Source organism: Rhinopithecus bieti, unplaced genomic scaffold, assembly GCF_001698545.2.
Source record: "Rhinopithecus bieti isolate Rb0 unplaced genomic scaffold, ASM169854v2 scaffold_13271, whole genome shotgun sequence".
NCBI classification, from domain to species: domain Eukaryota; kingdom Metazoa; phylum Chordata; class Mammalia; order Primates; family Cercopithecidae; genus Rhinopithecus; species Rhinopithecus bieti.
Window position 1 is genome coordinate 274,445 of NW_016807521.1, and position 13,373 is coordinate 287,817.

Genomic DNA, 13,373 nt, shown 5'->3' on the forward strand with positions numbered 1-13,373 from the left:
GGGGTTCGTAAATAGTTGGATTCCTAGTAAAGATTCTGCCCAGCTGAAAGTTAGCTTTGAAAATAATGCGACCAGAAACTTTGAGAGAACAGAACTTTAAGTAGCTCAGATAGCCTTCTTAGAGTTTGGATTACCATTGATTGTTCTCCTTAAGTGATAAGAAGTTTCTAGAGGAACAGTGTGGAGATCAAAATGTCCTATGATCACCAGAATGCTATGTATCCAGCCCCTATGCACCTTGTGCTGTGCTTGTCTATGTGTGTTATAAGGACCCAAGTCCTACAGAGTCAGGAATCACCCTTCCCTTTAAAATCTTCCTTCTTTGACAAAGTCCCCCTCCTGCATGACTGCAGGAAATCCAGTTCTTTCCCAAAGTATTCCGGAGAATACCAAAAGTAGCTTACATTTTCAACCAACATAGTGCCTCTCTAGTCTGCTTGTTTCCTATGGACCACCTCTGGTCCTGAGCCTCTTCTCTCCATAGCTACAAACTTTTTGGGTACCACAAATCATACTCCTCCTTTTATTCTCTAAGAACAGCCAATAACAAAGCTTGAAGATAACAAAAGGGGAGCATAAGACAATACCTTAAAACTGGGAACTAGAGAGTAGCTTCTTTCTACTCCCGGTGTCACCCAAGGCTCCCTTCTGTTTTTTCCCTGCTGCCTCTGCTCTGCTGCCCCCATGGTGGGATCCATTCCCCCTTTTTCAGTTGGCATCTCTGGCTGACATGTTCTCCACCCCTAGCCAGCAAAACCAGATTCCTTTATGGCCGTAAAAATCTCTGCAGAGGTGTTTATTTCCTGAAGTCATTCTTTCTATCATTAAGCAAAATAACTGGATTGTGCCAGCCCCTCCTGGCTCATGTGTCACTAGTACTGGGCCTCCCTACCATTAAGGAACGCAGCACTTTCAAGTTCTCTGATTCTCCATGTGACATGCCCAAGTGAACCAAGACCGCCACTGCCCCAATCACCCACCCATTCCCAAAAAGTGAAAAATAAGCACACAAACGAGTGACTCGCGTTTAACTAATCTCAGAAACATTTGCATTCAGATTACTTTGCCTTAGAATTTTCTCCTCTTCACTCCATCAGGAGTGGGCATGTGCTTTATTATATCAGCAAGACTAAGAAGCCTCACCCGAGTGGTCCCACTCAAAGAAGAGATTTCAGTTTCTACCTTAAAATGCAGAAGCCACTACAGATTAAAAGAGAAACACACACACTTTAAGAAACTCTCCCCTCCTCATCTTCAAAGTGTGGGGTAAGCATTCCAGATCTCTCAGCCTGATGGACAGCTTGGAAGTGGAAGGGACCAATGTCCAACAAGTGACCTTTGCCCCATGTCCATTGTGCCTTGTGTCTTCCCAGCTGACTCAGAATTCCTCACACCCAGCCCCCAGACTACTGCTCATGGGCTCAGGCAAAGGTGAGAGTAGCCAGGGTTTGGCACTTGGGAGACTCTCAAAAATATTTTTTGGACAAACAAGTGAATATGAGCCCTGAAACTTTCCAGGAGTCTCTGTCCCATTGGGTTCAAACCAGTAAAAAGGCAGAGAAGTGTCTTTCTGTCCCAAACATAAGCAAGAGATGGATGAGTCCTTTGTGCAAAAGTTACTAAACACTCCTTGGTGTGGAGGAGTTTTTTGTTAATCAAACAGCATCCAGTTTGTTTTGATGAAAGATTCATATGGTCGATGAGTTCAAAGTCATCTTCCAATTAAAGCGCTAAGACATGGCTGGGCCAGTGTGCAGCTAAGAGGAATAAATACACTTTATAAAACATGAGTTCCTGGTACTCAGGTTCTGCTTCAAAGGAAGTCTCAACCTAGACCATATAATGAATAGAGACTGAAGGAAGAGGTATTGGGAACTCAACGGATTACCAGGCGGGGGAGTGTGAGAGGAAATGGGGAAGCGGAACTAGGGATATCAGCTTCATCCTGGTCTTGATTCACAGAAATGAGTGCAGAGGGAAGACCAAGTCAGACGCCCAGACTGCGGTGCTGGGGAACAGGAGGTCATCGAATGTAGATTGCTAAGAAAAGAATGGAGGGTAAAACAATTGGAAGAGTTTCAATGGGAGTCTATTTTCTCCAAATAGGAGAAAAGCTTATGGGAGATCCCAACGGACCTTATCTGAAACACTTTGAGGGATCCATCTTGCTCTTTTCTACATTCTTCATATTTTCTAGGTATTTCTGGAGGCAAAAGAGAACCCTTCTCTAGCTTTTTTTTGGGTGGTTTCAGCTCCCAGCTGTCACTACAATCCCCAGCCATAATTTCAGATCTTCCATCCTGTCAACATTCTTCAAAACACAAAAATAACTCCTTTCTCTCCCTCACTCGCACAGTAGAGTTCAGTTGATTACACTTATCAAATTATTTTAAATATTAATCTGAAATCAGTGAGACTAGAAACTTCACCTTTTAGGGTAATTATGAGGTAGAAAAGCAAGATAAATTGTCTTATCGATACTTTTGATAGATGATTTTTAAACAATAAGGAATAAAGTTGATGTATAATTCTAAAAAGAAAATATTTCTTGGGATATGTGTTTCTAGATTAAGGTACTGAATAGCCCTGAATAGCGAATCACAGTTTTTCTTAAGGTCCTCCTCCCCTGAGGCTACACTATGGCTTGAAAAGGGCAGGATTATCATAAATAGAAAGAAGCTAGAGGCATTTTAGTTCAATAAAAGAACATCTGGAAAAGACATCTTCGTTTCTGGAAATATTCAAGCAGAGGCTTCTGGGATGTTTCTGATGGCATTCAAGCATCAGAGACCAAGATCAGCCTAAGAAACAAGCAAGGTCTCTTCCTACAAAGAGAGTGAAATTAGATCAGTATATGAAATGCCTAGCACAGTGCCTGGCGCATAAGAGATACACACTAGATACCAGATCCTTCCCATCCTGAGAGTCTGTGGGTCTATGCTTGTATATATTGGATGTATTTCTGGAAGGGTAATTGGATACATTGTAGATTCTTCCAGAAGTTCACAGTTTTCTTAATCGGAGGCATTGAGAGAAGGCAAGGGAAGGAAGCATGTTCTTTTTGCTTGTGTCAGTAACTCTTCCTCTAGTTGGAGTTCTCATCACCTTCAGGCAGTTATTGGTTTGGGCTTTATGCTATCCACTACAGCTGAAATAACTGCTCCAGCAGCCTTCCTCCTTCCATCAGGGCGTGCTCTACCTGCAAGGCACATCAGTTCACAGGACAATCGGTACCAATCCTAGGCTTGCACCCTCCCTACCTCTACCCCACCATACATTCAGCAACCAGCCTGCCTGGTGTCTACTCCCAAGAGAAGAAGCAGTCCATGCTATCTTATATTTTCAAAACTCCTAGAGTGACAAGAGACCAAGAAAAGCCAGGACTGTTGGAGACAACTCCTTCCTCCCTCTGTGCCATTTGGCCCAGGGTCTGCTTCCAGTGTGGAGCTCAGAAGCAAAGGATCTCACAGCACCACAGTCACTGAGGCCCTCATTCTACAAACAGGGGATCCAAGAGCCAGGGAACGGAACTCACTTGCACAGAGCCGTACAGTGAATTCGTGTCCAAACTTAGCTCTTGGGTTCTTGGGCCTCATGACTCCTGGGCCCAAGCTTCTTCAGAGGACTTCTTGTAATGCCTTCAGTCCTTGGGATCTTCTTGTACAAATTCTCATGGGATGGGAGGTTTCTCACACCAGAGCCCACCAAGCCCCTGACTCTAGAGCAAAGCCTCACAAGAATGGAGTGCAGCCTGGAAAGGATGCAGAGCAGAGAGGAGGAAGGTGCAGAAAGTAAAGGGCACAGCAGGGAGGCTGCCAATGCTCTGAGGATGGGCTGGCAGCAGCAGAGACCAACATTGGAATGTGAGCCCAATCTGCTTAGACAACAGAAGAAACATAGACAAAAATAGAACAATTGTGTTATCTTCTAATCCTTAATTTTTTTCATCTCTTTAAAGGGGGAGATAATAGGCCGGGTGTGGTGGCTCACGCCTCACGCCTGTAATCCCAGCACTTTGGGAGACTGAGGTGGGTGAAATCATGAGGTCAAGAGATTGAGACCATCCTGGCCAACATGGGTAAACCCCGTCTCTACTAAAAATACAAAATTAGTGGGCGTGGTGCGCGTACCTGTAGTCCAGCTACTTGGGAGGCCTGAGCAGGGAGAACGCTTGAACCAGGGTGGGAGGCAGAGGTTGCAGTGAGCCAAAGATCGTGCCACTGCACTCCAGTCTGGTGACAGAGTGAAGACTCTGTCTCCAAAAAAAAAAGGGCGGGGGGGGGGGTGATAAATACTTTCTCTGCTCATCTCATGGAGTTTAATAAAGGATCACCTATTAATATGAACAGCTCGGCCGGGCGCGGTGGCTCAAGCCTGTAACAGCACTTTGCGGGAGGCCGAGACGGGCGGATCACGAGGTCAGGAGATTCGAGACCCATCCTGGCTAACTACGGTGAAACCCGTCTCTACTAAAAATACAAAAACTAGTCGGGCGAGGTGCCGGGCGCACTGTAGTCCCAGCTACTCGGGAGGCTGAGGCAGGAGAATGGCGTAAACCCGGGAGGCGAGCTTGCAGTGGAGCTTGAAATCCTGGCCACTGCACTCCAGCCGGGCGACCAGAGCGAGACTCCGCCTCAAAAAAAAAAAAAAAAAAAAATTATGAACAGCTCATTTTACATATATTTAAGATTCAAAGTTCTTTCACAAGCACTGAACTACATGAATTTATTACTTCTCTATATGGGAGGAAATGACAGAGCCAAATGCAGTATAGGCCAGGGAGTAATGTGAGTGAGGCAGGTGGGTGACACACCTACCGCTTATCCCCTGCAAAGCCACAGCATGTCCCTACAGAGTGTCAGCAAGTAGGAATGCCAGCCCAGTGGCCTGATCAATTGTCTGTTAAAGAAAAGCTGAGGGCCAGCGCGGTGGCTCAAACCTGTAATCCCAGCACTTTGGGAGGCCGAGGCGGGCGGATCACCTGAGGTCAGGCATTCGAGACCAGCCTGGCCAACGTGGCGAAACCCCGTCTCTACTAAAAATACAAAAATTAGCCGGACATGGTGGTGCACACCTAGTAATCCCAGCTACTTGGGAGACTGAGGCATAAGAATTGAACCCAAGAGGCAGAGGTTGCAGTGAGCCGAGATTGCACTACTGCACTCCAGCTTGGGTGACAGAGCAAAACTCTGTCTCAAAAGAGAGAGAGAGAGAGAAGCTGAGAAGCTACATATTTTTATATAAAATTTTATATAAAATTTCTATATTTTTTAATATTGGTAGGTAATTCAAACAAAAATTGTGTGTGTGTGTGTGTATCCAAGATGTGGCCCACAAAGTACTAGTTTACAATTTTAGCAACAAGGTATCTGCTTCTGCTTATCCCTGCTTTGTTAAGGAAGAAATGGTCTTTGGCCAGGCACGGTGGCTCACACCTGTAATCCCAGCACTTTGGGAGGCTGAAGTGGAGGATCACTTGAGCAGAGGAGTTCAAGACCAGCCTGGGCAACATAGCAAAACCGCCTCTCTACAAAAAAATTAAAATTATCCGGGTGTGGTGATGCACGCCTGAAGTCCCAGCTATTCAGGAGGCTAAGGCAGGAGGATTGCCTGAGCCCAGGAGGTTGTGGTTGCAATGAGCCATGATTATGCCATTACACACCAGCCTAGGTGACAGAGTGAGACTCTGTCTCCAAAGAAAGAGGGGGAAAAAAAGAACAGAAAGAAAAGCTTTCAGAAATATAGTGACTTGACCAAGGATACCCCTCTAGTTAATAGTTGAGCTGGGGCTCCAACCGGTGGTCTTACTATTAGCCCAGTGCCTTTTCTCTCCTCCCTGGGTTAATAAAGGTGAAAATACCTCCTGAACCATAAAGTCCTGCAGAAATAGAAGGCCCTACAAGTACAACGAATAATACAATGAAAGCACTGATTACCATTCTGATCACTAATGAAATGACAAACCCCAAGAAAGCTTTGGAAGAAGCCATCATCAGAGCAAATGGGGTCACACCTGCTGGCTCCGGGGTACGCCGTATCTGAGGCCATTGACAAAGTGCTCACAGTTCCCTTCAATCAGGCTGTACTGCACGATCTTGTTGACCATCTTTTTTGTACGCTGGATGATCTTGTCCACCGGCAGGGGCAGGTACGTCCCATCTAGCTTGTTATTGACCTTCCAGGAGCAGCCATGCAGCACATCCTCCAGACGACTGTATTTCACCACAGCCCGATTGCTAAAGATAGAAGTAATGCTGCCCACCTCAAACTCCTCACCTGGAGACCAAAGACAAACAGAGGTTGGGAAGTGCAAGGAGGAGCAGAGCAGAGCACAGTCTAAGGCTCTGAGTAAGCTGCTTCCCCTGGGTTCTCATTGGCACCATCAGGAGAAGGGTGACAGAAGAGGGGGAGTTGGAGTCAAAGAACCGCAGAGAATCAACTTTCCTGAGAAGCCCTTTGCCCTGCGCCTCACTCCCTGCTCTCAACCCGCACAGGAGTCTCTTTGTCATTAAACTCTTGCAGCACCTTCCCATGTGGTCCCTGATTGTGTTGCACTGACCTGCCCAAGTCCTAGGATTTGAGTTTCATTTCCTAAGCAGACTTCAGTAATCGTCACAAACATGTAAAGAGGATTCTCTATGTGTCAGCTCCTGGGTAAAGGACTATCACATACATGATTATGGTGGTTCCATGACACACCTCCCTCTGGGGCTGCCACAGGGGCACAGGGGAAGCCAGCCAAGCAGGGCTCTGAATGGCAACTGCTCCTGCCAGCTTCCACCTACAGCCACTTGACTGTTACCTGTACTCAAATACGGGGATTCCCATTAAGGGTATGTTTGAAAACGGGGTTCCACAGCTTTGAAAAGAGAAATGTTTGAAAGCTGCTACATTATCATATTCAGCCCTTAGACGAGACAGAGACTTGAAGAGGGTCAGGAACCTGCCCAAAGCCAGGTGGATGGTCATTTAAAGCCAGTACTGTTTTTCTGCTACAACCGTGTCGACATGCAAATGTCTATACCCTTCCCTTTATAAGCTGTCCAAGGGCAAGAGATGCTCCATGATCTTTTCTTACAAATTTGAAGAAAATCTGCTGATTTTATAAAAGCTGGTAGTAGATAATTGAGCATTCAGGAGCAGAAATGGCAGAATTTATTTTCAGAGAGAGCAAGATAGGAGTAGGGGAAGATATAACTGATAAGTATCTCTGTGGTTGCACAAGAGGGAAACTCCTGGACTTAGTCTGGAAAGAAGAGATGAATTACCACATTCTTGGAGTAGGTTCTGAGACAAGAAGCGGGAAGGGTACGAGCGGATGGGGCAGAGAAGAGAGGCAATGAGAAAGGGTCTCTGCTCCATGGGACATCCCAGCATGGTGAGAGACGGGGCCAGAGGAAGAGGACAGGACACAGAGATGACAGCTGAGAACAAGTTGGGACCAAAGGCCTTTGGTATAGTGCCCTTCTGTAATTCAACTTTGAACTGGCAATACCTGCACAGGAGACAGCATTCAAAGGGCATTCAAGGGTATTCATCAGGGTCCCCCTACCCCTTCCTCTCCCACACCCCAGCCCTCATCAGGCCTCATCTCCTGAGACAACCATTGTGACCAGCGGTTCTAGACACCCAGTTTTTCAGTTGTTTCCCATTTTGCTGTAATCTCCCTCTACTGTCATCACCTCCTCCCCCATCAAATCTCCACTAAGATTTAATGAACACAAATTGAATTTCAGCCATATGTTAAGACAGCTGTGAGAGATAAAAAGAGGGCTCTATCTACATGGAGGGTGAAACAGCACGGAGCGTGTTGGAACGGCAGGGAGACAAGGTGAGGACAAAGGTGCCAAAGGTGATCAAGAAGCCAGATGCAGTGTTTGAGGACTATAGAAAACAAATGATGATCAGAACATGTGAGCATCTGCACCCTCCTTGGGGAATCCTCAGAAAGGTGAGGACAGATGCTCAACTCTTGTCAGTACAAAATGGAGTTCAAGTTCTAAAACGTGTGTTTTTCAACAAAGGGCCCTCTAGGAGGTCAGGGAACTTGGGCCACGCTCTTCACACTTGTATCACTCTTAGGCCTGGACACTTGGTGGTTTTTGGTGAAGAGAGACCAAGCTCTGTCACAGTAAACAACGGTCCAGTCATGCTTCAAGGGGTCCCGTTGCTAAAGAATGGCAATAACTGAGGAACACAGTAATGAACGGTGCTTCTATTTACTTGGCTAACTTCAATATCAGTATTTCAATATACTATTCACTCTTACTCGGGGGAGCCAGATGGACCACGCAATCATCTTCTACATAGATGGCCCAGTGCTCGTAGCCAATTCGAAAAATCTCAATCAGGTCTCCAGGTCTGGGTCTTGGTTTTCCCTATAATGGAAAAATAAAAGATACATGGCACATGCCCAAGGAATTCCAGAGACCTTGTCTTAGGATCAGGTACAGCTCAGCCTAAAGGTCCCCTCAGTGTGGTTCATCGCTTCACAGAAACCCAAGCTAAAGACATTTCTCTTCACACTGAGGACCAAAGAAGTCCCCTCCTCTCCTACCACCACTCACATTACTAAAGCCATCAAGGATACCTGTGCCAGTTATCAATGTATTGCCTCTCAGCTGTGAATGTACCCTCCAATATATACCCTGTGATAGATGACTAAACTTCTTTAAGCATTTCTTCCTTAAAGCAAGTAAGATGTTAAACCTTCTCAGTAGAGGGTGCTGGAGGGACACTGCAAGATCAAGAGGCTCTCCTGCAGTTTCTGGCCAGGGGTGGGCAGGATGATGGTCAGTAGTGTGGTGTGTGGACATCTAGTAGAGTTCTACCTCAGACCCAGGATCCTCAAGGCCTCCTGCCTCTGCTGGCACCCTGATTCCCTCTGCAGGGCCCCCACATGACCCACCTGAAGCCCAGAGGGTGCCCCCATCCTCTGTACACCCACACCACCAGTTGCTAATAGCCCCTTCAGTCCTGCTTGCCCAGCAATTGCAAACTTCTCTATTATTTTGTGTGTGTGTGTGTGTGTGTGTGTGTGTGTGTGTGTGTGTGACAGGTAGAGACAGAATGAGAATATACATGAAAAGGTAGGCATAGAGTTGTAAATATGATGAGCATCCATCTTTTTAAGAAATCTCTGGCCAGAGCTCCAGGTCTCACCTTCACTGCTGTGTTATCACCTCCTGGAGGCCCAGCTTCTGGGGCCCTGTGACCTGCAGGTCTTTGGAAATCCATAGTTAAGATGTTAGGACCCCCTGGAAGCCTAGAAATGGTATTGCTGTCTCTAAACCAGACCTGATCACCTACTTGGAGCAAAGAAAAGAGCCCTGGAATATGGAGAGACACAAGATGGTAGAGAAACACCCAGTTACATGTTCTCATTTCACCCAAGACCCTTGGCCAGAACAGGGTATAAAAGACTCATTCCCAAACGTGATACTAAACAGATATGGAAAATGTAAGCATGCAAATTTACAATTAAGGAAAGGCTAGAAAAGTGTGGGTGAGTGCAAAGTGCACAAAGGTCATAATGGACTTAATTAACGTCATTAATGTCATTAATTTGTCGACTACTCAGAGCAAAATATTATAATGCAATACATATGTGAAAGTCTCTAGCAAATTTTCGAATTCAAATAGACATAAGACATGACACACTGGAGAGAAACCCTTCAAATGTAAAGAATATGGCAAATTGGCCAGGTGCCGTAGCTCACACCCGTAATACTAGCACTTTGGGAGGGCGAGGTGGGTGGATCACCTGAGGTCAGGAGTTTGAGACCAGCCTGACCAGCATGGTGAAACCCCATCTCTACTAAAAATACAAAAAAAATTAGCCAGGCTTGGTGGCATGCACCCATAGTTCCAGCTATTCAGGAGGCTGAGGTAGGAGAATGGCTTGAACCTGGGAGGTGGAAGTTGCAGTGAGCCGAGATCACGCCACTGCACTCCAGACTGGGCGACAGAGCAAGACTCCATCTCAAAAAAAAAAAAAAAGAAAAAAAGAATGTGGCAAATTATTTCACATGCTTTCACGCCTAACTCAACATCAGAGAAGTCATACTAGACAGAATTCCTACAGATGTGAAGAATGTGGCAAAGCCTTTAACCAGTCCTGAGCCCTTACTAAACATAAGATAATTTGCACTGGAGAGAATCCCCACCATTGTGAAGAATGTGGCAAAACCTTCAACCAGTTGTTAACCTTTATTACACATAAGATAATTCACACTGGAGAGAACTCCAACAAATGTGAAGAATGTGGCAAAGCCTTTAACCATTACTCAACTCTTATTAAACATGAGAGAATTCGTAGTGGAGAGAAACCCTACAAATGTGAAGAATATACCAAAACCTTTAACTGGTCTTCAAACCGTAATGAACATGAGAGAAGTCATACTAGGGAGAAACCCTGCAAATGTAAAGGGTGTGACAAAGCCTTTTAAGTGCATCTCAAGCCTTACTAAACATAAGATAATTCGTACTGGAGAAAAACCCTCCAAATGCAAAGAATATGGGAAAGCTTTTAACCAGTCTTCAACTCTTATTATACGTAAGAGATTCATACTGGAGAGAAACCCTGTGATTGAATATGGCAAAGCATTTTAACGGTCCTCAAATGTAAGATAATTGATACCGGAGAGACACTCAACAAATCTGAAAAATGTGGAAAAGCTTTTAACCACACCTCATACCTTTCTAAACATAAATGATATTGGTGAGAAATCCTCGAAATGTGAAGAACGCGGCAAAGACTTTAAATGGTTGTCACACCTTACTGTATGTAAGATAATTCATACTGAAGAAAACCCCTACAGATATAAATAACATGGTAAAACTTTTAATTAATGTTCATGCCTTATTGCAGAGGAAAGCATTTATACTTTAGAAAAATTGTACAGATATAAAGAATGTGGAAAAGCCATTGCTATCTGCTCACATCTTACTCAAAATCAGAGAATTCATACTTCATGAAACCATTATAAATGTAATTACTGTAAAAAAAAAAAAAAAAAACTTTCAGAAAATATACAGCCTCTTAAACGTGAATAAGAGTACTCCTTATTTTGAACGAAGAAACATTCATAATATTAAAGAGGATTTTAGTATCTTTACTTGTATTACAAACCTTATTGTACACGTTTTATACCAGAGGAAAACACCAAAGCAGTTGTTCAAACCTTGTTGAGTATCAGAGAATTGATGTTGCAAAGAAACCCTACAGACGTAATGAATGTAGAAACACATTTGTTTAAAAACTCCAGCGTGGAGAATGCCAGAGAGATCATACTAAAAGATACTTTTGCAGATGCAGTAAATGTGAAAAACATATTTTATCAAACATTAAGTCTCTGTAAACATCAGAGGATTCACGTGGAAAGAACTAAGGTACCAACACTTCATACATTATACTAAATCAGAGTATAGAGTACGGAAAATAATTGAAAGCTAAAACTGTCAGGCTTTTTTGTATATAACTTTACAAGAAACAAGACTTTTTTGAAGAGTTATAATTAGAAAGTATTCGTTTTCCCTTGAAAAAATTATAGTTGGTTGAAAGCAAATGTCATTTAATTCTCAAATTACTTCATGCTGTTCCTTCATTCCCACTGTTTATGTGAAAGTACGTGATCCATGATTGTTGCATCAGATCTATGAGAGATTCGTTTTCATCAGGTGGGCATGATTTATGACCTTTTCCATGGAAGAGTAAGGACATTGAAATGCAAGGTGTGCAATGAAAATCTAAGTGAAGAGGCTCCTTGTGGTTGACTTATAACATGGTTTGAGTGAAGCAAGAGGTAGGTATTCAGAGTAACATTCTTCTACATGATAGTGAGAGAAAAACATTTTGAATTTTAGTAGTAAATCATTTTAAATGCAGTACATTTTGAAATTCTGATTTAAGATTACAGGTGAACTTAATTTTTTAAACAAAACTGTTTTAAAAAAATATTAATAGGCTGGATAAAGAAAATGTGAAATTCTATGCAACCATAAAAAGGATGAGAGCATGTCCTTTGCAGAGACATGGTTGGAGCTGGAAGCCATTATCCTCAGCAAACTACCACAGGAACAGAAAACCAAACACCGCATGTTCTCACTTACAAGTGAGAGCTGAATGATGAGAACACGTGGACACACAGGAAGAGGAACACCACACAGTGGGGCCTGTTGGGGTGAGGGTTGGAAGAGGGAAAGCATCAGGAACAATAGTGAATGGATGCTGGGCTTAATACCAAGATGATGGGTTGATCTGTGCACAAACCACCATAGCACAATTTTACCTATGTAACAAACCTGCACATCCTGCACATGTACCCCAGAACTTAAAAGCTGAAGAAAAAAAGAAAGAAACAGCCCAAACAGCCATTAATAAGCACCAGTTAAGTAAATAATCCTACATCCACACACACAGACATTAGAGAGAGCAAGCTGAATTTACATGAGCAGCATAATGCTACTGAGATTCATGCTTGCTGCAGCATGTGTCAGTTACTCCATTCATTATATGGAGGCACCACATTTTACCTAACCAACATTGTTCTTTTTCAATATCACTTTGGCTATCTCAGGTCCTTTGTCTTTCCATGTAAATTTTAGGATCGCTTCATCAATGGATATCAAAAAAAATATTTTGACAGGGATTGTGTTTAATCTGTAGATCGATTTGGTGAAGACTGCCACCTTAAGATTACAGATATTTTGCAACCCACAAACATGGAATTTGTTTTGTGTACTTAAATCTTCAATCTCCCTTACCAATGTTTTGTAGCCTAACATTTTTGTTAAAGTTATTCCTGAGTATTTTTATGCTATGATGAATGGAATTATTTTCTTAATTTCATTTTCAGATAGTTCACTTGTAATATACAGAAATTCCATTGATTTTTGAACATTAGCCTTGTATCCTGCAGTTTTGCTGAACATATTTATTAATGCTAATGGTTTTGTGGCCCAGGCGCAGTGGCTCATGCCTGTAATCCCAGCACTTTGGGAGGCCAAGGTGGGCGGATCACTTGAGGCAAGGAATTCAAGACCAGCGTGGGCAACATAGTGAAACCCCAACTACCATCAGAGTGAACAGACAACCTACAGAATGGGAGAAAATTTTTGCAATCTACTCATCTGACAAAGGGCTAATATCCAGAACCTATAAAGAACTCAATCAAATTTACAAGAAAAAAACAAACAAAAAAACTTTTTGATAAAAAGTGGTCAAAGGATATGAAAAGACACTTCTCAAAAGAAGACATTCATACAGCCAACAGACACATGAAAAAATGCTCATCATCACTCGCCATCAGAGAAATGCAAATCAAAACCACAATGAGATACCATCTCACACCAGTTAGAATGGCAATCATTAA

The 13,373-nt window shown here is 43.4% G+C and overlaps 1 protein-coding gene across 5 annotated transcripts in view; it reads right to left on the reverse strand.

The window, feature by feature from the left end:
- Positions 1 to 1,011: 1,011 nt before the first annotated feature.
- The window catches only part of PLAAT5 (phospholipase A and acyltransferase 5), a 32,024-nt gene continuing 19,662 nt past the window's right edge, over positions 1,012 to 13,373 (reverse strand). For 3 of the 5 annotated variants that reach the window (XM_017882682.1, XM_017882685.1, XM_017882684.1), the window contains exons 4-6: positions 8,264 to 8,378; positions 6,014 to 6,276; positions 1,012 to 3,199 (exon numbers count right to left, since the gene is read on the reverse strand). In XM_017882682.1, coding sequence (XP_017738171.1) covers positions 3,143 to 3,199; positions 6,014 to 6,276; positions 8,264 to 8,378 — 435 coding nt within the window. In that variant the 3' untranslated portion in view covers positions 1,012 to 3,142. The remainder of the gene's footprint in view (positions 3,200 to 6,013; positions 6,277 to 8,263; positions 8,379 to 13,373) is intronic. The other 2 variants (XM_017882686.1, XM_017882683.1) reach the window with 1 other exon arrangement.